The sequence below is a fragment of the Equus asinus genome, chromosome 15, assembly GCF_041296235.1.
Source record: "Equus asinus isolate D_3611 breed Donkey chromosome 15, EquAss-T2T_v2, whole genome shotgun sequence".
In the NCBI taxonomy this organism is placed as follows: Eukaryota; Metazoa; Chordata; class Mammalia; order Perissodactyla; family Equidae; genus Equus; species Equus asinus.
Window position 1 is genome coordinate 27,658,834 of NC_091804.1, and position 25,038 is coordinate 27,683,871.

At 38.1% G+C, this 25,038-nt stretch overlaps 1 protein-coding gene across 3 annotated transcripts in view; it reads left to right on the plus strand.

Moving 5' to 3' along the window:
- The window catches only part of PHF20 (PHD finger protein 20), a 143,943-nt gene that overhangs the window by 60,713 nt on the left and 58,192 nt on the right, over positions 1-25,038 (plus strand). For all 3 annotated transcript variants that reach the window (XM_044747851.2, XM_070485837.1, XM_044747852.2), the window contains 5 exons: positions 3,570-3,649; positions 6,795-7,182; positions 11,074-11,187; positions 11,894-12,082; positions 12,613-12,792. In XM_044747851.2, the coding sequence (XP_044603786.1) occupies positions 3,570-3,649; positions 6,795-7,182; positions 11,074-11,187; positions 11,894-12,082; positions 12,613-12,792 (951 nt within the window). The remainder of the gene's footprint in view (positions 1-3,569; positions 3,650-6,794; positions 7,183-11,073; positions 11,188-11,893; positions 12,083-12,612; positions 12,793-25,038) is intronic.

The window sequence follows — 25,038 nt, forward strand, 5'->3', positions numbered from 1 at the left end:
CAGTGATTATAGGCAATTCACTGCCTTTGTTCTGGACTAATTTGAGCAGTTAGAAATCAGGAAAGAAATTGGAATAGATGAGCATTTTTTGAAATTGTTGGCTGCAGAACCTAAGCCCAATTTTTAAAGTGCTGAGAGGAAAAAGACTTAGGGGGAAGGGAAGGTATGCCTGCAGACATGTGCATATCCCTCTGTGCAGCCCCTGAGGCACATTTGTGGAAACCTGAGGACTTTTAAACCATGTTTGAAAACTTTGAGTCTCCTATCCATGGCATTCTGGAGTTCTCTGACTCCTGGAGAATGAGTGGGATAGAGAAAGGGTGCTGGAGTCACATTTATGGTCGATTTCAAGAGCAGCAGGAGTCTGTCTTCTGCAGAGTCACCTGTGTATCCCTGTTTCTTTGGTCCTAGAGAAGAGGAGCTTGCTGGGCAACTCCAGTCTTGTTCCTACATCCCTTCTGCCATTACTGACTGCTGTAAGGTCGTCTGATATGCTGAGTTCTTAACCCCTAGAGGGGCGAGGCCAGGAAGCTTGTTTCACCTGGCACTGTAAGGACAGGGGCTTCTTACAGGAGCCTGAGGTAGGTGGCCTTTGTGTCAAAGATGCACTTATTTGAATTCTGTCATTTACATGTTATTTGTGGCCATGGGAGAGCTCTATTTTCAGTCACCCATGAGAGGATTTCATGGGAAGACATTCTTTTAGTTATACGTGAAAGCATTAAAGTAGATTTGGGGCTTCTCTCCAGAAGTGGGTCTAGGCCACTGTTACCCATGGGATGTGTTGTTTTGTTCCTTCTGATTTATTGAAGCCCAAGTTAGGCTGTGTGCATGATCAAGGGAGAAAGTTTCAAGATGATCCTTTGTAGTCCTTTGGAAGCAAAAAGGGTCAGGGCTGGGATATTGCTATCTAAGGACAGTGGTCCCTCAGCAACTTTGGCCATAGGTTGGGTCATTTTAGAGTGGCCAGGGGTGCTCTGGGTCTGTCTTTTGGACTTTAGGCTGAGGGACTTGAGGTATAGGCAGTGTGGGGTGGTGGGAGAAGAATTGGTCAGAGGTCAGCAGACAGCCTTGGGTTCTAATCCTAGCTCTGTTTTAGACTTACCATGGAACTCGGGCATAACCCTTCATCTAAGGCCTCCTTTTTGAGCCTGCCGTCAGGAGTAAGCTTCAAAATTGACCTCAAATAGCTGAAAATGTTGGACTATTGGGTAGCATTAGTCAATGTTGTCCGTCTAGATGTTCGAAATGTGTGTAAAAATGGATAGTTTTCGTTGTGATGTAACTGATGCTGAACTTTCTTTGTTGATAAAATAGTTGAAAGTATAGCTTGGATGGCTTGTTGGCTTACTTAATATTTAAGATTTCATGAGAATTGGGTTTTTAAAGCCTCCATCTCCTACTCCCATCCTCAGGCTGGCCAGAACTGCACCATAGTTGCTTGAAAAGGGTCTGTTAAGAGTTCCATAGCATTGCTTATCATTGATCCCTTGCTTGCCGGCACCCTCACAGGAGAGACAGAAAGACAGGAACCCAGATCTTTGTTTTAACTACTCATCAGTCATTGCTGAGCTGCCTTAAGTAGAATCCTTTATCATGACCTGTCATCTAATTGCTTGTTTTAACCAACCAGTCAGTATAACTATATATCCTGCCTTGTTTGCTAGCCACTTTCTTTGTGTATTGGTGACACTTGTGACAGATAGTCACTTTTATTTTGTAATTACCAGGAGTAAAGATCAGTGGGTAATTACTAATTGTCTACAGTGGTGGTTCTTAGACTCTAGTGTTCACTACAATCACCTGAAAGACTTGTTAAAACGCACAGAAGTGTTTTGTTTGTTTGTTTTGCTGAGGAAGATTTGCCCTGAGCTAACATCTGTGCCAATCTTCCTCTATTTTGTATGTGGGTCGCCACCACAGCATGGCTGCCAATGAGTTGTGTAGGTCCACCCCTGGGCACTGAACCCAGGCCGCCAAAGTGTAATACACCGAACTTAACCACTAGGCCATGGTTTGGCCCCAAACACAGAGAGTTTTTGATTCAGTAAATCGGGGGTGGGGCTCACAACTTGCATTTCTAGCAAGTTCCCAGGAATTACTGATACTGCTGATCTAGGGACCACATTTTGAGAAGCACTGGTCTAGGTTGAGCCAAGTGCTGTGTGAGAGAGAAACTCTGGCCTTGGAAAGCCTGCCTTCCATTTGGGATCTGCCTTCTATGTGAAGTAGACCAAAGTGTGAGGCTCTGCAGGCCAGGTGCCAACTGAGTCTTTGAGAAGGTCAGAGCAAGGAGAAATCTCCTGCAGGTAGGAAGTCAGGAAGCTTTTACAGAACTATTGTGGTCATTTGAGCTGGGTGCTTAAGAATCAATGAGTGGCACATTTCAGGCAGGAAAACACTTTGATAAAGATGTGGAGGTGGGAATATCGCAAGGCAGTTTCAGTGGGTGGCAACTGGCTAATCATTTTGAATTGGTGGATATTGTATGCTGGTAATAAGAAATGAAGTTTGGAAGATAATTGGGCTCAGATTGCATTGGACTTTGAACACTAGAGAGGGAGGCTTTCAATAGAGGTGGCTAGCCATTGATAGGATCCTACTTAGGACTGGAGGAGAGGTGGGGAGGCGGTGGAGAGATGAATGTATAAGAAGGAGGTAACCAGCTAGAAAGTCTTAACTTTCTTATTGCATTCTTCTGTTCCCAGCCCTTGGGATATTTTTTTTCTTTTCATGGTGGGTGGGAAATCAGTTCTGGAAACTGACCATGTTTACCAACAGTAAACCCATTACATGATTATCTGTGATTCTTTTTTTTTAATCCCTGGGACAAAAAAAGGGGACGTGGGTGGGTTCTAAGATGCCAAAGTTTGAAAGTATTGATTTGGGTGCAACTAATGAGAACTTTTCTAGTTGGATGCTTTATTTGGGAAGATAGATTATTTGGATTTCCGGCTTCAGTTTTTTAGCAGAGAGGGATTTTTGTTGGACATTTTTTTCTGATGGAATAAAACTGACAACGTAGCAGGCACATTTAGTGTTTTGGCCAAGTGTCTATTTTTAAATATTGTAATGTGAAGGTATAGATTTTGAGATTAATGTGACCTCTAAAAAAAATGATACCTTTTACAGACAGTCATGTTTCTTCGCAAATTAAAAGATATTACTACCCGTAACTAAGCCCAGAAAATAAAGCTTAAATGATGAAAATTAATAATTCACCAAGAAATAAATGTCTACATTTTCCTCACATTCTTAATCGTTTTACTATTCTTTGTTCTTGATCTAAATTCAGTGCAAGTTTTTTTATTTTAATGACGGATCATAAAAATGAGTTATTTTTTGATGGATTTTGATTTATATAGATAAAAAGATTTGTATAGATAAAAAGAAAGGCAAGCATACTACTGTCTTGGATATAAGTTAGACTGAATGTGATTCTTAAGTAATTTTTTAATTCCCGTAAGTTTATTATTGTGATTGGAACTGCCTTGTGTTTATACTTTGAAAAGTTTTCTTGCTTTCATGAAAACTGTAAGTTAAAATCATGATATCTTCTTGAATTTTAGGTACTTACACTGTGAAATTTTATGATGGAGTAATTCAGACTGTCAAACATATTCATGTCAAAGCTTTTTCCAAAGATCAGGTGAGAAATGTGGTTTTGTGCTTTATGGTATGAATAATGCTAACATTGTAGTTTTGTTTCTCGAATAAAGACATTACATTTGTTTATGATGGCAAAGTCTTTATTTCCTCCATCTGACATGATTTCCCCAGAAAGCAGTATACAAGTTTTCAGGAATTGTGAATATTTGTCTCTCTCTGCCATTTCCTTTTAACACAGATTCTTCTTTTCAAAAGCACCAAATGCTTGGATACTATTACCTATTAACTGTTTTCCTCATCTTTTATCAAAAGTGTCAGGTTATTCTTTTTTCTCTCTCCCTGTGCCCCGCCCCCAGAGCTGTTACCCATCACAAGGAACTTGCTGAAATGCTTGAGGAGATCTAGAGGATGTTTTCTTTTCATCGAACTTTGTCCTTCAGGTCAGGATCCTGACTTGATGGTTACAGAGCTACATTTTGGTGTGGATTTGCCAATCACTTGCACTAGATGTGCTTCGGTTGAAAATTTTGTTTCCTTTTGTCCCAGTCACCATGCATGTGTTTGCCTGAGCACAGGACCTGAGTTTTGATACTAGAAATACGGTGCACACGGATCGGATCATCTAGAGGTGTTGCCTACTTTCTTCGTGATTTTTTTCCCCCTTTGGTCTTTTTCATGTTTATGTCTTAATCAAATAGTTGAGAGGAAAGAGAGATCAAAATTTGGATATTGATTTTTTTAAAAAAATTCTAATTGTTACTAATTTTTGCTCACCTCTTTGGGTGATTGTTGATGTGATAGTATTGGTGACACTGGAACCTGTTATTTCCTTTATGATGATCAAATGCTTCCACTTATCACAGATTTTGGTAAATTCTTCTCTACATACATTTAGCAATTTCAAAGGATTATGGCATATGATATCTCTAAAGGTAGCCTCAAGAACATTTTTGTCTTTTGCTGGTTTTCCTCTTCAGAAAATTGACAAAATTACAAAGATTTAGCCCTGAAGATGTTTTCCTTTGATCATTTACCCCTCCAGCATCTAAGGAGCTGCACAGTACTCTCAAACATTATTTTTGCCTTAAATTTGGCAGTTTTTTTGTGAGTTTATGGAATGAGTTAATACAGATAGAGGACCATATTAAGAACTTTTCCAGAACTGTCAGATTGTATCCAAAACCTCCCCAAATGGATGTCTGGGGCTGCAGATAACGAACCTTCAACTGTTTACTCTGCTGTGCTCAGTAATCGGATCGATAGCACTCCTGGTGCTTTGGCTTGGAGATGGGCACCTTACCCGGTGTGGATTTGTGGGTGATTCAGTTCTCACTTCCCAGCTGCCTCTGAGTGTCTTGCCTCATCTCGGACCTGCAGGTGGTCAAGCACGGGCCCATGGCTCCTGTTTGCTTGTCTTTCTTTTCCAAGAGGGTATAGTGATTTTTGGATAAATGACTTCTCAGCTCCCTTCAACCCTAATAGTCTAGGATTCTGTAATAGCCACTTACAAAGCAAAACTTCTTAAAAAAATATGTCACACAATTGTTAAAGCATTTTTCATATAGAATAGATTGAGTTTTTTTGTAGGACCACACTGCCCTAAATATTTTGATAATCTATATTTTAGGAGCATTTATCTTTTTTTGAAGTTAAAAAACAATACATATTTGCTGCAGAAAATTTGGAAAGTACAGAAAAGCACAAAGAAAGTAAAAACTATATAATTCTGTCATCTAAATACAATTGCTCTTAACATTTTGATGTATATCCTTTTGTGTTTTTTGTTAAGTATTTATGAATATATATTTCTTTTCAAAATTGGAGTCCTGTAGTGTATTACTATTCTATAACTTGCTCCTTTCTTTTAACAAAATGACATTTTCCTAAGTTCCTAATACTGTGTGAGAATATGGCTTTTAATGGCTATATAGTATTCTGTAATGTAGATGCAACCCTACTTTGTGTAACCAATTCCCTCATGACCATTTAAGGATATTTGTAAATCTGAGCGCACAAGCCTTATTTTTCTCTTAGCAGATCTCATTTCTAGCAATTTGTTCTAATTCAAAAGCATAAACTTTTAAGTCTTTTGACCCAAATTGCCAACACACTTCTTTCCCCGCTTTACCCCTAGATGGTTGCAGTTTATATTGCTGCCAGCAGTTACTGAGGAGTGCTTTTTCTCAAACCTGGCTACTTTCAGAAAATTTTTGGGACTTGAAAAAATATTTCTTTCTAGGCTCTAACTACATGGATTCTCCTTATTTATTATTTTCCCCTATGGGACAAATTAAACTTGCACTCAGTGAGTATTTATGCACTCCTTTCTGCTTCTGGCAAAGATGTATACGCTTGGTGTGCGCTAGGTGCTGGGGATCCCATATGAACGTGATATGATGGTCTCTGCTCTTCTCTTGAGATCTTAGAAGAGAGATACATACACAAATAAACTTAGCTGTAAACTCCAGAACTTTCAGAGCTGGCTTTATTATGTGATGGTCATACTAGGACATGAGATTTTTAGGATGAGTTTTAAAGAAAGTAATTTAGAAGGAAAGTAACCAAGAAGCAGTACTTCCTCCTAATGGACAAAAACTCAGTAGCTAGTAACAAAGTAGTTGGCTTGTTGGACTGAGCACAGCCTGTACCCAGCAGAGGAAGCAAAGACCTTGTTTCTGGGTTGGAAAATTTTTACAGCTTTCCTCTTCAGCTTCCAGTTAGCAGTTTGGATTCTTCTCTACACAGGGCATCATCATCTACTGGCAAACTGAGGCAGGCCCCTGAAAGCCCTGGCTCAGTGTAGTCATGCTTGGGATGAGAAGGACAGGGTATGAATTGTATTTTCTTAGAACACCTCTATCAGCAAGATTGCTTTCCAGAAGAAGTCCCTGGATCTCATGTGTGTGTGTCGCTTTAGTTATTTTCTAGTGACTTATTAATCATAAAGGAGATAGCTTTGTCTCAGAAGGAATTGACCATGACCATTGTTTTCTTTAAACTTTGGATTGGTTCTCAAAGCCTTGGAGTATGGTGGGTGTTTTCAGTGGTGCTTTCCATTAAGTGACCTGGCATATGTCCTCTTTTAATTTCTTTGTTTGTTTTCATAAGTTTGCAGAAAAAACCATTTGACTTTATATTTGCAAGTAATCACAAAGTCTGTTTCATCACTATTTTGCTCATTTTAGAATATTGTGGGTAATGCTAGGCCTAAAGAGACAGATCACAAAAGTCTTTCATCATCTCCTGATAAACGAGAGAAGTTTAAAGAGCAGAGAAAAGCCACGGTCAACGTGAAGAAAGACAAAGAGGACAAAACCTTAAAGACAGAAAAGCGACCCAAGCAGTCTGATAAAGAAGGAAAATTAATCTCTTCTGAAAAGGGGAAGGTGTCAGAGAAAAGCCTTCCCAAGAACGAGAAGGAAGATAAGGAGAACATTTCAGAAAATGACAGAGAGTACTCTGGAGATGCTCAAGTGGATAAGAAACCTGAAAATGACATTGTGAAGAGTCCACAGGAAAACTTGAGGGAGCCAAAAAGAAAACGAGGCAGACCCCCTTCCATAGCTCCTACTGGTGAGTTTCCCAAGTGGGCTCTGCAATGGGCAGTGCCAGAGTGTTCTTCTGTGGCCCTTTGTGGTTCTTTGTAACTCCTGTACTTTAATCTTTTGTTTTTGTGACTGACTTTGAGTCGTCCTGTGATCTGAAAACAAGTCCTGTCTGTGGAGCTGAAGTTTAAGGGAGGCCCGTATCCAGATGAACACAAGTTGGGAAACGTGTCTCTGACTGAGCTTCTGGGGTGTCAGATAACTGTCCACTGGATACTTCAGCTTATATGATAAAACCTAAGAAGCTAAGGCCTTTTGCTTGTGCCTATTCAAATGATCTCAGTTTAAGTAAGCTTAATAGAACCTGGGATCAGGAAATACAGTTTTCATGAGAGACATGAAAGAGGAAAGGAGGAGAAGTAAATAGTTGTGGGCGTCTGGAGGAGGTGGGACCAAAGAACACTGGGCTTAGAAAGGCATGGGTGCATTTTGAAATTGAGCTCTCTGGAGAGTGATTATTGATTGGAAATTTTCACAGTCTAAATAAAAAGCTGAGTTGGCTAATTGGGAAGAGTCAAGGTTAGAGGGTACAGATTTAGGGAAGAATACACAATTATTAAAAAAAGCTGAAATTTGGAATTCTAGAATAACCAAGAATGAAACAAACCCTTAGTTTCTTCCTAAGCCAAACATTCCTTCTCTAGATTAATTTAGTGGCATGAAGAGCCCCCAGGATTTCTAGGCTGACTGCTGCCCACGATTATCTGGCAGTGTTCTTCAGATGTTCTTGCTTCTGTATTCTCCACGTGACTATTGAAAAATTGTGAGTCCCCTAGCACATTTCAAAGTGATATCAATTTTTTCTCACAAATTTAAATAGCTGCAAAAGATATATTTAAAATATAAAATATGACATAAAATATATTTTCATCAAAACTGTGGAACTACAATGTTAGCTCATTCTTTGTTCTCTTATGGTGTAGAAATGCAAAGCCAGGCCTCTCTATCAGTCCGGACAGCTACATCAGACTTAATTTCTGTGGGAAAAAAATCTAATTTACTGCAAATAAATGTATTAGTACCCTTTGCCAGTAGACAGACTTTTCACATCTGAGTTCTAATTTTAAGATAGGAAATTAGACAACAGGTGATTTCTTCCCAGATGAAGTAAGGCACCTCCCCCTTTAGTGATTATAACTAGGTTTCACCCTCAAGAGCGGAGCTGCTGGAATTGTCCCAGGCCTAAACAGGGCCTAGACCTGTGCTGTCCAATATGGTAGCTGCAGCCACGTTTGGCAGTTGAGCACTTGAAATGTGGCTAGTCTGAATTGAGATGTACTGTAAGTGTAAGATACATACTGGATTTCAAATACTCAGTACAAAAAAACCGAGAATGTAAAATATTAATAATTTTTGTATTGATTACATGTTGAAATGATGTTTTTGGATGTATTGAGTTAAATATATTCTTAAAACTAATTTCACTTTTTTTAAAACCTATTAATGTGATGACTAAAAAATATAGAATTACATATGTGACTTGCATTCGTGGTTCTCATTATGTTTCTATTGGACAGCACTGGCCTAAATTGGGTAGCTTTTTCAACAGGGTTCTGGGAGAGAATTAAGCCCTAATGCCCATGGCATCCATGATCTGTAATGAGGTGACTTCTCTTCTGTGCATTGAGAATGGTACTAGTTATAAACCACCCTTGGGAGAATTGAGAAAATAACAACAGTGTTCTCTCTTCAAATGAGGAACCCCAGTTGAGAAAGTCTGGAGGTTTTAAACCCCTGGGCAGTGTACTGTGTTAAAATGTAGGATGATCGAGAAGCAGGCCTTTTTATGTAAGTGGGAGAAGGGCTCTTATGCAAGGAGAGGTGGAAAATGTGAACTGGCAGACATCTGATGTGTCGTCATCTCGGTTTAGAAAAGAGTCTATGTGGGAATTGAGTGTTCTGAAACAGATTCCCCTTTAGCTATTCATGCTTTGGCTCATACCTCTGGGAAGTGTGTGCTGGGGTAGTGGCTCACCAGTTTGTAGACTGCTCCCCTGAAGCTGCATACCTTCACCTGGATGAGAAAGGGCATTCAGCTTATTGCTTTTATTTTGTGAGTGTAGGATTTCATACCAGATAGGATCAATTTAATAGAGAAATGGTGTTTTCCAAGTTTACTGTTAACACTTGCCTGAGGCATTCTTCTCCAGTCAGAATCCCTGCAGCAGGATCTGGGAGTTCGAATTGTTGCAGTCTTCCTAGATGATTCTTTCTGTAAGAAGAGTTTGGGAAATACTGAAGTTCTGTATAGTCAGCCTCCATTCGTATGTGGTCTCAACAGTGAAGACGGCTTGACAATATTACGTATATTTGAGATCCCCTTTAAAAAGTGCTTGGAATAAGTTCATTGACTTACGGGAGCCTTGAGCTCTCTAGATTGGACAGACTTGATTGGAACAGGATCTGAGCTGTTAGGGAGGGTTGTTTGTATTTGTGTTTAATTTGAAATGTGTGTGATCTCCAAGTTCCCACCACTTGGAACAAAATAGTATTGGCGCGTTGGGAAGATTGAACACAGGAAGAGCCAAGGAGTTCAGCACTCTCATTACATTTGCCTCCTCAGAGCTCACCCCATCTCTTGTTTGGCCATTTGACATGGCGGATGTGAAACTGCTGGTCTTAGATGAGTCTTCTCTCTTTACCTTCTTGTTTCCCTCCCATTTCTTTCCTTCCTCCCTCCTCCACTCCGCTTTCCCCTTTTCTCTCTCTCCTTTCAGCCTTCATCAGACTCCTTAGCCCTATCTTCCCCTCAAGCTTCCCAATTTCTTTTCTTTGATTTTTTTCTGCCTGCCTTTTGGATTCTCATTCCTGATTGGGGGAAAACTTCTTAAGTGTTAGGTTTAAAAATAAAGTGTGAGTACTATCCAAGGGTGTAGCACCTGCACTGCTGAATTATGTTAGAGCTGGATTTGCTAATGATCAGCAGCCTTGCTTGGAACACTGACTATCAAATAGCATAGTCTCCTGAGGTTCTTCTGGAATTGTTTATAAGAGGTTATAAATGTTGATATTCTTTTTGGTCCCTCAGAGCTAGGACTGGTGCCAAGATAACTAATTTAGCAAGTAGAGATTGAAAATAATCAAGTCATAGTCCCAGGGTACACATTTTAGGAATTAGCCAGCATGGTGGATTTCCTGAGTGTTGGCTATGCCAAGTTTTGAAACGAAGATTTGATGGTGATAAAAATGACATTTCTGTTGCTCTTTTACCTTCATGTTTTATTTTAAAAAACTTTTTAAATTAAAAAATTTTTTATTTTTATTTTTTTGACGAAGGTTAGCCCTCAGCTAACATCTACCACCAATCCTCCTGTTTGCTGAGGAAAACTGGCCCTGAGCTAACATCCATAGCCATCTTCCTCTACTTTATATGTGGGATGCCTGCCACAGCATGGCTTGATGAGCAGTGGGTAGGTTGGCACCTGGGATCTGAACCAGCAAACCCTGGGCCACTGAAGCGGAACGTGTGAACTTAACCGCTCTGCCATGGGGCCGGCCCTGCCCCCACCTCGTGTTTTAAGAAGTCATATTGGGGTATAGTTTTTTAAAGAGAGAGTTTCAGGAGAGAAGTATATGACCAAAGCTGGGTCATAGGAGAGACCAAAAGGAGAGATTCAGGAGGTCAGTCTGCAAGGTGTCAGCATCTCCCATAAGGAAGTAGTTTCTCACCCATTTCAGTTTTTTTTTCTTTTAGCTTAAGTAAGAATGCCCTTTGAGGGTCTCTTCATCATGCAAGGGTGTGTGTGTGTGTGTGTGTGTGTGTGTGTATGTATGTGTTTTATTTATATATAATAATGAGAACTGGACTAAGAAATTACATACTCCTTTTTTTGTGTGTCTGATTTTATATATGTTGTAGCTGTGGATTCAAATTCTCAAACTTTGCAACCAATAACATTGGAATTGAGAAGACGGAAAATATCAAAAGGAAGTGAAGTCCCATTAAAACGTCCTCGGCTTGACAAAAATTCATGTGAGTCTCCAGTTTGTGTATGTGCGGCTAGAACTTGACGTCACTTGGGTTAGCCTCCGCTATTACTGTGTTATCCCCTATTCTTTAGGTTCTAATGCTTGTCCTTGATCACAGGAGCTAATATGAGTGAGATGTAGTTGGATCAGAAGGAGTTTTGCTAGAAGAAAAACAAATCCCAAAGCACAAATGTTATTAATGTTAGGTTCAGTGGTATCATCTCCATACCCATAAACTACATTTGATTTGAATTCCACTGGAAATAAAATGGCTTAGGAAGGGATAGATTTCATATGCTGAATGAAACTTTAAAAATATTATTTATTGATTTAAAAAAAATGCCCTGGTGGCTCCAAAAAGGATTTATAATGGCCCTAAGGCTCTGTAAACCTTATTGACTTTGGAAGTTAGTACACAGACTTTTATGTTGGAAAGCCCCAGAAGAGAACTTAGTTGTCAAGATCAGGACATGACCTTGGAGCATATTTTGCAGACCATGAATCCTTAAATAAGGAAAATTCTATCCTGGCAGAGAGACTGTGCCTTTACTTAAAACTGTAAACTAGGAAGGGATATTTCCTTTTATTACTGGTTTCATATTCCAGAAGTCTTTGTGTAAAGCCCTTGTAGAGGCAACTGGTCCAGAAATCTAGAATAGCAGAGTTGTTTCTTCTGGTCTCTTGACTATAACTCTCTTAATGGTTTATAGCCCAGGAAAAGTCAAAAAACTACTCAGAAAATACTGACAAAGACTTATCAAGGAGACGGTCCTCCAGGCTGTCCACTAATGGGACCCATGAGATCCTAGATCCTGATTTGGTTGGATCAGATTTGGTTGATACGGTTAATACTGATCCTTTGCAAAACACATCATCCAGTACCAAGGAAACCGAAGAAGGTGAGTCAGTCTCTTTTGAAATTGTCTTGCCAACCTGATGCCTGTCTAGTGAGAACTAATCTAAATCATAGTGTACTGCCTTCCCACAAGTTTTACATGGTCTTGAAATCAAGTTATTGAATGGGCTGCAGTGTTTCTTATGTTATTCTTCACTGATGATTCAATAGACAGACTTTCTATTTGCATTTGTGATTGGTTTTGCTAATATCCATCTGAATGTTGGGTTGGAGGTACAGTGCTTGAAGATCCCTGTCCCCCCTGTCTTTATGGTGCCATCTCACTCCAGTGCTTCTGCCTTTTTGTTAACACTACCAGCAAATCCTCCCTTCACTTTAGCTTCTTACTAGCCTCTTTCTTTGATATGCTCACAGCCCTGGCTGTGTGTGCTGGAACCTGTGAATGTATTCTTGTATGCTGTGAGATGAATGACTTCCTCTAAAAAGTCCCTGGCTTTCTTAGTCTGTTGTGGGGCTTTGGTTCTCAGATTATATACATGTATATGTTCTCCAATCTTTCTTTTTTTCTTCTAGGTCAGTTGAAATCTCCTTTGGAAGCTGGCCAGGTCTCCTCTGCACTAACTTGCCATTCCATTGGGGATGGATTGGGGGCTGCAGGCTTGGAGTTGAACTGCAAGTCAATGGGAGAAAACACTATGAAAACGGAACCGGCTTCTCCCCTGGCTGAGTTACAAGAGATTTCTTCTGTGGCAGGTTCATATTTAGAGTTAACATAATCCTCTTCTAATATATACTTCTGCTTCTGCTTTGATGATAAACTAAAAAAATGGTTTTCTACTGTGTTTTTTTACCTTTTATTAATAATATTCTGTATCATTTTAATGCTGTACCCTTTTCGTTTCTGATATTGCTAATTTATGTTCCCTCTCTTTTTTTGATTAGTGTGACTAGGGATTTATCAATTTTGTTGATAGTTTCAAAGAATCAACCTTTTACTTTAATATTCTCTATTTGTCTTTTTAAAATGTCATTGATTTCTGTTTTTTTTTGATTGAGTTAATGATAGGTTACAATCTTGTGAAATTTCAGTTGTACATTAATGTTTGTCAGTCATGTTGTAGGTGCACCACTTCACCCTTTGTGCCCACCCCCACCCCACCCCGCCTTTCCCCTGGTAGCCACTAATCTGTTCTCTTTGTTCACATTTTTAAATTCCACATATGAGTGGAGTCATACACAGATTATCCTTCTCTAACTGGCTTATTTCACTTAACATAATTCCCTCAAGTTCCGTCCATGTTATTGCACATGGAATGCTTTTGTTCTGTTTTACAGCTGAGTAGTATTCCATTGTATATATAAACCACATCATCTTTATCCATTCATCTGTTGATGGGCGCTTAGGTTGCTTCCATGTCTTGGCTATTGTAAATAATGCTGCAGTGAACATTGGGGTGCATAGGACTTGTGGAATTGCTGACTTCAAGCTCTTTGGATAGATACCCAGTAGTGGAATAGCTGGGTCGTATGGTAGTTCTATTTTTAATTTTTTGAGGAATCTCTATACTGTTTTCCATAGTGGCTGCACCAGTTTGCATTCCTACCAGCAGTGTATGAGGGTTCCTTTTTCTCCACAACCTCTCCAACATTTGTTACTATTAGTTTTAGATATTTTTGTCATTCTAATGGGTATAAGGTGATGTCTTAGTGTAGTTTTGGTTTGCATTTCCCTGATGATCAGCGATGATGAACATCTTTTCTTGTGCCTATTGGCCATCTGTATATCTTCTTTGGAGAAATGTCTGTTCATGTCTCCAGCCCATCTTTGGATTGGGTTGTTTGATTTTTTGTTGTTGAGTTGTGAGAGTTCTTTATATATTTTGGATATTAAGCCTTTGTCAGATATATAACTTGCAAGTATTTTTTCTCAGTTAGTGGGTTGTTTTTTTGTTTCAATCCTGTTTTCATTTGCCTTGAAGAAGCTTTTTAGTCTGATGAAGTCCCATTTGTTTATTCTTTCTGTTGTTTCCCTTCTCTGAGAAGACATGGTGTCCAAAAAGATCCTTTGAATACTGATGTTAAAGAGTGTACTGCCTACGTTTTCTTCTAGAAGCCTTATGGTTTCAGGTCTCAGCTTTAGGTCTTTGATCCATTTTGAGTTTGTTTTGGTGAATGGTGAAAAAGAATGGTCAATTTTCATTCTTTTCCATGTGGCTTTCCAGTTTTCCCAGCACCATTTGTTGAAAAGACTTTCTTTTCTCCATTGTATGCCCTCAGCTCCTTTGTCGAAGATTAGCTATCCATAGATGTGTGGTTTTATCTCTGGTCTTTCAATTCTGTTCCATTGATCTGTGCACCTGTTTTTGTACCAGTACCATGCTGTTTTGATTACTGTAGCTTTGTAGTATGTTTTGAAGTCAGGGATAGTGATGCCTCCAGCTTTGTTCTTTTTTCTCAGGATTGCTTTAGCAATTTGGGGTCTTGTGTTGCCCCATATGAATTTTAGGATTCTTTGTTCTAATTCTATAAAGAATGTCATTGGGATTCTGATTGGGATGGCATTGAATCTGTAGATTGCTTTAGGTAGAATGGACATTTTAGCTATGTTTATTCTTCCAATCCATGTGCATGGAATGTCTTTCCATCTCTTTATGTCGTCATCCATTTCTTTCAGAAAAGCCTTGTAATTTTCATTGTATAGGTGTTTCACTTCCTTAGTTAAATTCACCCCGAGGTATTTTATTCTTTTTGTTGCAATTGTGAATGGTATTGTGTTCTTGAGTGCTCTTTCTGTTAGTTCGTTATTAGAGTATAGAAATGCTACTGATTTGGGGCTGGCCCCGTGGCCGAGTGGTTAAGTTCGCGTGCTCTGCTGCAGGCGGCCCAGTGTTTCGTTGGTTCAAATCCTGGGCGCGGACATGGCACTGCTCATCAGACCATGCTGAGGCGGCGTCCCACATGCCACAACTAGAAGGACCCTCAACGAAGAATATACAACTATGTACCGGGGGGCTTTGGGGAGAAAAAGGAAAAAAATAAAATCTTTAAAAAAAAAAAAAAAAAAGAAATGCTACTGATTTACGTAAATTGATTTTATACCCTGCAACTTTGCTGTAGTTGTTGATTACTTCTAAAAGTTTTCCAATGGATTCTTTGGGGTTTTCTATATATAAGATCATGTCATCTGCAAACAGCGAGAGTTTCACTACTTCCCCCCCATTTGGATTCCTTTTATTCCTTTTTCTTGCCTGATTGCTCTGGCCAGGACCTCCAGAACTATGTTAAATAAGTGGGGTGATAGAGGGCATCCTTGTCTCATTCCTGTTCTCAGGGGGATGGCGCTCAATTTTTGCCCATTGAGAATGATGTTGGCTGTGGGTTTGTCATATGTGGCCTTTATTATGTTGAGGTAGTTCCCTTCTATCCCCATTTTGTTCAGAGTTTTTATCATCAATGGCTATTGGATCTTGTCAAATGCTTTCTCTGCATCTATTGAGATGATCATGTGGTTTTTATTCCTCAGTTTGTTGATGTGGTGTATCACATTGATTGATTTTGCGGATGTTGAACCATCCCTGTGTCCCTGGTATGAATCCCACCTGATCATGATGTATGATTCTTTTGATGAATTGCTGTATTCAGGTTGCCAAAATTTTGTCGAGAATTTTTGCATCTATGTTCATCAGCAATATTGGCCTGTAGTTCTCTTTTTTCATGGTGTCCTTGTCAGGTTTTGGTATCAGCGTGATGTTGGCCTCATAGAATGTGTTAGGAAGTGTTCCATCCTCCCTAATTTTTTGGAATAGCTTGAAAAGGATAGGTATTAAATCCTCTCTGAGAGTTTGGTAGAATTCCCCAGGAAAGCCATCTGGTCCTGGGGTTTTATTCTTTGGGATGTTTTTGACTGCTGTTTCAATCTCTTTCCTTGTGATTGGTCTGTTCAAATTGTCTGCTTCCTCTTGAGTGAGCTTTGGGAGATTGTAGGAGTCCCAGAATTTATCCATTTCCTCTAGGTTATCCATTCTGTTGGCATATAGTTTTTCGTAGTATTCTCTTATAATCTGTTGTATTTCTGCAGAGTCTGTTGTTATTTCTCCTCTTTCATTTCTGATTTTGTTTATTTGAGCTTTCTCCCTCTTTTTCTTTGTAAGTCTGGCTAGGGGTTTGTCAATTTTATTTATCTTCTCAAAGAACCAGCTCTTTGTTTCATTGATCCTTTCTACCGCCTTTTTCGTTTCAATAGTATTTATTTCTGCTCTGATTTTTATTATTTCTCTCCTTCTGCTGACTTTGGGCTTTGTTTGTTCTTCTTTCTCTAGTTCAGTTAGGTGTAGTTTAAGATTCCTTATTTGGGATTTTTCTTGTTTGTTAAGATGTGCCTGTATTGCGATGAATTTTCCTCTTAATACAGCTTTTGCTATATCCCATATGAGTTGGTATGGCATGTTATCATTTTCATTTGTTTCCAGGTATTTTTTGATTTCTTCTTTAATTTCTTCAGTGATCCATTACTTGTTTAGTAGCTTATTGTTTAGTCTCCACATCTTTGTACCTTTGTCAGCTTTTTTCTTGTAATTAATTTCTCGCCTTATAGCATTATGATTGGAGAAGATGCTTGTTAGTATTTAAATTTTTTTAAATTTGTAGAGGCTTGCCTTGTTTCCCAACATATGGTCTATCCTTGAGAATGTTCCATGTGCACTTGAGAAGAATGTGTATTCTGCTGTTTTAGGATGAAGTGATCTATATATGTATATTAAGTCCAATTGTTTTAGTTTTTCGTTTAGCTCCACTATTTCTGTGTTGGTTTTCTGTCTGGATGATCTGTACATTGATGTGGGTAGGGTGTTGAGTTCCCCTACTATTATTGTGTTGTTTTTAACATCTTCCTTTAGGTATGGTAATAGTTGCTTTATGAACCTTGGTGCTCCTATGTTGGGTACATAGATATTTATAAGCGTTATTTCTTGATGAAGTGTCCCTTTGATCATTATATATTGTCCCTCTGTGTCTCTCTTTACCTGCCTTATTTTGAAATCCGTTTTGTCTGATATAAGTATTGCAACACCTGCTTTCTTTTGCTTGCTATTAGCTTGAAGTATTGTCCTCCACCCCTTCACTCTGAGCCTGTGTTTGTCCTTGGGGCTGAGGTGTGTTTCCTGGAGGCAACAAATTGTTGGATCTTGTTCTTTAATCCATTTTGCCACTCTGTGTCTTTTTATTGGAGAGTTCAATCCATTTATATTGAGGGTGATTATTGATGCATGTGGACTTAATGCTGATAATCTGTCGCTCGTTATCTGGATTTCCTGCATTACCTTTGTTTCTCGTCCTGTGTGCTTTAGCCTACCCATTGACTACTGCAGTTTCTTGTGCTGCGTTTCTTAGTGATTTCTGTTTTGATCTTGTTTTCTTCCTTTAAGTTTTTCTAGAAACTTGGGTCATTGATTATAGATCTTTCTTCTTTTCCAATATGAGCATATTGGAGTTATAAATTTCCCACTAAGCACTGCTGTAGCTACATTCTACAAATTTTGGTATGTTGTATTTTCATTTTCATTCAGTTCAGAATATCTGGGGGCTGGTCCCATGGCCTAGCGGTTAAGTTTTTGCGCTCCGCTTCAGCAGCCCAGGGTTTTGCCATTTTGGATCCTGGGCGCAGACGTGGCACCGCTAATCGGGCCATGCTGAGGCGGTTTCCCACATAGCAGAACTGGAAGGACCTACAACTAGAATATACAACTATGTACTGGGGAGCTTTGAGGAGAAGAAGAAAAAATATATATATATTTTGTGATTTATTTGTTGACCATGGGTTGCTTAGAGTTGTTGTTTCATTTCCAAGTATTTGGATTTTTATAGATACTGTATTGTTATTAATTTCTAGTGTAATTCCATTGTGGTCAGAGAACATACTCTGTAGGATTTCAATATTTTTAAATTTGTTGAGATTTATTTTATGGCCCAGCATATGACCTGTCTTGGTGAATGTTCCATATGCACTTTAAAAAAAATGTATGTTCTGCCATTGTTGTATATCTGTTCTATATGTGTTAATTAGGTCAAGGTGGTTGATGGTGTATTTCTGATAAAAGTCTCCATTGACTTTGGTTTTTTGTCTAATTTTATCAATTCCCAAGAGAGGGGTGTCAAAAATCTCTAACCATGATTGTGGATTATCTATTTATTCCTTTAATTGTGTCAGTTTTGCTTCATGTTATTTGAAGTCTTGTTATTAGTTGCATATACACTTATAATTGTTGTGGCCGCCTGATGAATTGCCCCCTTTGAAATATGAAATCTCTCTCTATCTTTGGTAATAGTTTTTGACTTGAAGACTATCTAATACTAGTGTGGGTACTCCAGCATTTTTTTTTTTTTGCTTTCTGTATCATGTACCATATGCATGGTATATCTATTTGTGTCATTTTTCTTTCAACATAGCTGTGTGTTTAAATTTCTCAGCATGTCTTTTAGAGATAGTATATCATTGAGTTTTGGTTTTAACTGCAGTGTTTAGTCTGGTTACATTAAATATAATTATTGATATGGTTGCTTTTAGGTCTACCAAATTTTGCTTTTTGTTTTCTGTTTATCCTTTATGTGTGTTTTAGGTTAATTGAATATTCTTTTTCGAACTCCATTTTAATTTGTCTATTAGCTTTTAGCTATACTTCATAGCATTTGTTGTAGAAGGTTACTTTAGAAATTATTATATATATATCCTTAACTTCCAAGAGTTTACTTAGAGTTAATTTGAACCACTTAATGTAAAATCTTGTATAGTCCATTAACCTCCCCTTTTTATGCTCTGGTTGTCACGTGAATTATATCTACATATGCTATAAAATCCACAATACCATATTATAATTTTTGCTCTAAACAATTTTGTATTTTAAAGAACATAAAAGAGATAGTCTGATTTACACGCATATTTGCCATTTCCAGAGTTTTTTATTTCTTCCTGAAGATTTCATTTCAGCCTGAAGATTTTTCTTTAGTTTTTTTGTAGCGCAGGTTTCCTGGTGACAGATTCTCTTGGTTTTTGTTTATCTGAACATGACTTTATTTAATTTTCATTCTTGAAGGATGTTTTCACTGGATATAGAATTGTGGGTTTACAGGTTTTTTTTCTTTAAGTATTTTAAAGATGTTATTCATGGTCTTCTGGCCTCTATTGTTTCTGAAGGGGAGTCAGTGATAATTCATACTGTTATTTCTCTTAATTGTATTGTGTTGTTTTCTTTCTGGTTGCTTTCAGGATTTTTCTCTTTATCTTTGGTTTTTAGCAGTTTATGATGTGTTTAAGTTTGTTTTATTTTTGTATTTAACCTACTTGAGATTCTCTGAGCTTGTGAAAATTGATATTTTTCATCTAATTTCAGCCATTATTTATATGCATATTTTTTTCTGTCCCATTCTCTCTTTCTCCTACTTTGGGGATACTTATGTTAGACCTTTTGATATCGTCCCACAGGTCACTGGGACTCTGTTGACTTTTTTGTTTTTTTTAATCTTTTCCTCTCTTTTTCAGATTGAATACTGTCTTGATTTATTTTCAAATTTTTTCTTCTCTCAACTCAAGTCTACTGTTAAGCCCATCCAGTGAATTTTTTATTTCTGTTACTTTTTAGTTCTAGAATTCTCGTTTTTTTCCCCAGAGTCTCTGCTGAGATTTCAATCTGTTTATTCATTATGAGCATAGTTTTAATAGCTACTTTAAAGTTCTTGTCTCCTAAATTCAACATCTAGATTATCTTGAGGTTAATACCCATTGATTGACTTTTCTCTTGACTACAGGTCGCATTTTCCCTTGTCTTCATGTGTCTACTGTTTTGGATTGCATCCTGGGCAATGTGACTGATACACTGTAGAGTTTAGATTATGTTATGTTCCTCTGAAGAATACTGACTTCTCTGTTTTAAAGGGCAGTTAATTTGGCTGAACTCAAACTCCAAATTCTTTTCCTCTTCAATGGGCAGCAGCTGAAACCTCTGTTTAATTCTTTTAGCCTTAGTTGGGCTACTTGGACCCTGTTCATTCAGAGAGTAGCCAGAGATTTAGGCAGAGTTTATATGCAGAAATTGGGGCCACTCTTTTATGGTTCTGTTCTTTCTGGGATACTCCCCCTTACTTTCCAGCTGTTATAGTTGCACTGAACTTTGTCTTCTATTTCTTCAACTAGACTGAAGACTTCTATCTGAGTTTTAGTTGCCCCGTACTACTGACAAGAGCCTGCCTAAGGTACAAAGTCTGCAAAAAACGGAAAACTCACCTGGTGCCCTTCTTTTATTCCAAATGTCTGACTCCTGTTTCTGCCTGCTTTTTTTCTTCTTCAGTGTCTTTAGATATTTTTTAAATATTTTTTCCAGAGCTTATAATGATTGTATGCAAAAGGGTTGTTTCAATATGAACTATTCTACCATTACTGAAAAAGAAAACTCTATCTTATGTTAATAGACAGCATAGGAAGTTGTCTACATTCATGACCACACAGAGGACTTTTTTTCTCTCAAGTAGTGGTTGCTTGTTGCATTAATAGCTATTTGGGTATAATTGGTAATACAAACTCTTAGTTTTGATAATGTTATGTTTGTGATAAATGATCAGTCCAGGGTGGTGCACACCATGAATAAACCTTGATCTTTGTCTTTTGAAGTGAAGAACATCTAAGCTAGCTTTTTGTGTGTATGTGTATTTGTTTTTTATTTTCTTTTCAGAACAGTATAAAAAAATGTATACTGATCATAAAAAAGCCAAACAATGTAGAAGTATTAGGAGTAAAAAGTAAAAATCCTCCCGTATCTTGCTTCTTTCCCCTTGCTTGGGTAAACTTCTGTTAGTAGTTTGTGATTTTTCCAGATCCCTTTCTATACATTTACATAGGTAGGGAAGCAATTAAGAGTTTATTATTTTTAAATGTAATTGTGCTAATTCTAGGTTTATTGATATCTGATTTGTTTATTTATTTTTATTTATTTATTTTGGTGAGGAAGATTTGCTCTGAGCTAACATTTGTGTCAGTCTTCCTCTATTTTGTATGTGGGTTGCTACCATAGCATGGCTTGATGAGTGATGTAGGTCTGTGCATGGGATCTGAACCTGTGAATCTGGGCTGCCGAAGTGGAGCGCCCTGGACTTTACTGCTGCACCATGGGGCTGGCCCCATTGTCTGATTTATTTTTACAGTATTTCTTGAGATCTGTCCTTGTCGTACACTTTCCTCATTCTTTTTAATGGTTGAATATTAGTGTCTAGTAAGAAGTTCTATTATATATTTAACCATTTCCCTTTTGATGGACATTTAGATTATTTCCAAGCAGTCAGTATTTCAAAAAATGATGCAGTTCTGGTCTTTGAATATATATTTTTGACAACTTGGTGAATAGCCCTATAGGATAAATTTCTATGAGTGTAATTGCTGGATCCAGGGAATGCATTGACAAATCACCCTCCAAAAAGACACTCCACTTTATATTTTGACCAAGAGTATGGTAGAATACTCTTTCCTTATATCCTTGCCATCTATGGATATTATTCATCTTTTAAATTTTCTCTCATTTATTTTAGCATTTCAACCAAGATTTCATTTTTTGTTTTTTTTAATGAGATTGAACAGTTTTTCATGTGTTTATTGAATATTTTTATCTATTTTTCTGTGAATTGTCTTTTCATATTCTTTGCCCACTTCCTACTGGGTTGTTTTTATTATTGATTTGCCAAGTCTTCTTTGTATATTATTGGTAGTGATCTTTTGTTTCTTGTATACATTGTACTATATTTTCTCCTGGTCTATCACTTGTCTCCATTTTTATTTATTATATTTCACAAGACTGAAATTAAAAACTTTAAATCTCTTTTCTTTTTTCCTCAGTATTTAAAGAATATAGTTATGATCATAATACATGTACAATCAATTTTTCTATATTATAAACTCCATATTTTAAAAAAATCGTTTTAATTATAGTATAAGCACCCTTTAAAAATTTTGGTGAAACAAAAATATGTCTCCTATCCATATAGCTCATGCCCCAAGGTTGTTGATCAACATTTGTCTTTAAAAAATTGTGTATTTCGTAAAGTTTGATTTATTATGAATTGAAAGGGGTGGAGTGGGGAGAAGGGAATCAGTATAGGTGAATTCTGACATTTCCTAAATATCCGTGAAAACCTAAGGGCTTATAGGGTAACCCTCCTCTGGACTCAACTAAATTCTGGACTAATGCAGCCTTATCAATGGGGAAGTCCTAGCCTTTTTGGAGAATTTAGCCAGAAATGAGCTGTGAAATCAAATCTCCTAAGATTCTATTGATGACATGGTTCTGGACCTGGGAAATGTTGCTTTGGTAAACATGGGTTGTCCGTAACCTTCCTTCCCAGTGTGTGGAGAATATGGGCTCTCTAGTTCCCAAAGCAGAGCTTCTTGGTTGCCTGTGAGCCTAGAGGAAGAATGAAGACAATTGTGGAGACTTATGGGTTGCCCATTGCTCCCTGGAAAAGAATGTGCTGACAAGTTCTTTCAGTGAGAGACTCAGGGAAATAGTAAAGGTTAAATGGAATTGTCTTCCTGATATTAGGGCATGAAAGGTGAGAAGAGATGTTGCAAACGTGGATGTGGAGACTCTGGTTGCACATCTTTTTTTGCTCAGTTTGGTTAGAGCATCCTGTGAACCTCCTAAGTACTAGGCTCTGTGCTAATAAGCATCACTGATATGAGATCATTCAGACTTAGTGCCTGCCTGAAGACCATCTTATCTTGGGAGACATGACATTTAAGCTGAATCTCGATGATGAATAGTAGTGTCTCATGAGTAACAGATGGGCTGGGTGTTCCAGCAGAGTGAATAATATGAGCAGAGGTGTAGCACATCTCCTATTAGGCTATTTCAAATGGAGAGAAGATAGTCTGTTGAATATTTAGTGATTCTATATTTCCATACTACATAGTTGTGATTTTATTTAATATTAGCTGTCATGGAATCTATATATCCTCATTTGTGTTATACTCAATATAAATTTAATTTATGTATTTAACAATGAATGTAAGATTTGGATTTCTTTGCCTTTCTTATGAAAGGTGAATTCCAAATATTAAGAGCAATTTAAATTATAAGTAGAAAATTTTACATTGTTAAAAGGTTAATGACACTTGAATAGTTTTCATGTGACCATTTATAGGACTTTTATATCACAATGACTATATGTCTACAAATTGCATACTTTTATTTGGGTAATTTAAATTTTAGGGGGAGGGGTGGATTTTTTGCTTTTTTCTTTTTTTGGTCTTGACCAGACACTATGTAGTTAACATAAATGCTGTGGCAGAACAGCTCTTTGGAAATAGTAAATTGAAAGTACTCAAATAGGGGCTGGCCCGGTGGTATAATGGTTAAAGCTCCCATGCTCCACTTCAGCAGCCCAGGGTTTGTGGGTTTGTATCTTGGGTGCAGACCTACACATGGCTCATTAAGCCATGCTGTGATGGAAGCCCCATATACAAAATAGAGGAAGATTAGCAACAGATGTTAGCTCAGGGCCAGTCTTCCTCACCAAAAAAAAAAAAGAAAGAAAGAAAGAAAGAAAAAAAGGGAAAAGTATTCAAATGTTCACTCCTGGCTCATCCATGGTGCCTTTGGGTTGGTCTTTTGTCCCACTGAGTCCAGAGTTTTGTATCTTGGGCTTGTGGGTACAAGGGATCTCCCTTTTCTTGCTGAGCCTCCTCTCAGTGGCTGGGCTCCTGTCCTCCCAGCCTACTTTTCTGTTGTATGGGGAAAATGGTTAGACTTGATGTATAAATGAGGTGGAAATTTAATCTGAGAATTTAGTTCTCTGTTTTGGCATGGAGAGCTTTAGATGAAAGCCATGCCCCTCATAACTAATCAGACTAAGCTATTAATTATGTTGTCTTAAGGGTGGTGTTATATTAGACGTCACTTGAAATTGGCAATGAATATTTCCTACACGACTAGGAAATATGCTGTGCAGATGAAATGTGTGAGGAGACTAGGTTAGAGCTAAATCCAGTGGCTGTTTAAAATTTACATATTTTGTGGGGTCTTGGGCTATCTCTTTTTCAAAACACACACACACATACAATTTCTGTCTTGTGTCAGTTAATTTAGCTGTGTCTCTGGTTTGTGGAGAGGATGGAAATAAGGTTAAGTGAGGGTGGGACAGGTGAGCCTTGGGAAAGGATGATGATAAGATTTCATGTCTTCTTTTGCCTCCCTAGGTTGCACAGAGGATTTTCTGGGCAATAATTTTGAAACTACTACTACTAACTGAAGCACTTGCTCATTTTCCAAGAGAGTTTATAGTAATGGTAGAGGTGAGATTACCTTGAGCTTGAGCGAGGAGGAATAAATGCATCATGGAACGCATTACTATCCTCTTTTAAAATAGGCTATAAGCTATTTGTTTTTTTTGGTTTTTTTTCTGAGGAAGATTAGCCCTGAGCTGACATCTGCCAATCCTCCTCTTTTTGCTGAGGAAGACTGGCCCTGAGGTAACATGCGTGCCCATCTTCCTCTACTTTATATATGGGACACCTACCACAGCATGGCTTGCCATGCAGTGCCATGTCCGCACCTGGCATCCCAACCAGTGAACCCCAGGCCGCTGAAGCGGAACGTGCGCACTTAACCCCTGCACCACTGGGCTGGCGCTAAGCTATTTGTTTTGATGACTTAAAAGCCGCAGAAGAATGCATTTGAAATTGTTTTACTTGGGTAGGTATTTATTTATGCTATAAAACAGAAATTAGAGTAGATGCCCTTAGTAGTTCAGAGATCTCGGATATTCTCTAAATTGGGCCCAGCCTGTTTGGCCGTTCACAGGTAACCAGGGCTATTTGAAAATGGGCTGCAATCCTTTTATACATTTTAGTCAACAACTGTTTGGCAAGTGCCTGCTAACTGCCAGACTCTTTTCTAAGCTGTCAAATTTATGAATATTCCACATGAACCATGGAATAAACAAGAGCAAAGACTAATAGAAGTA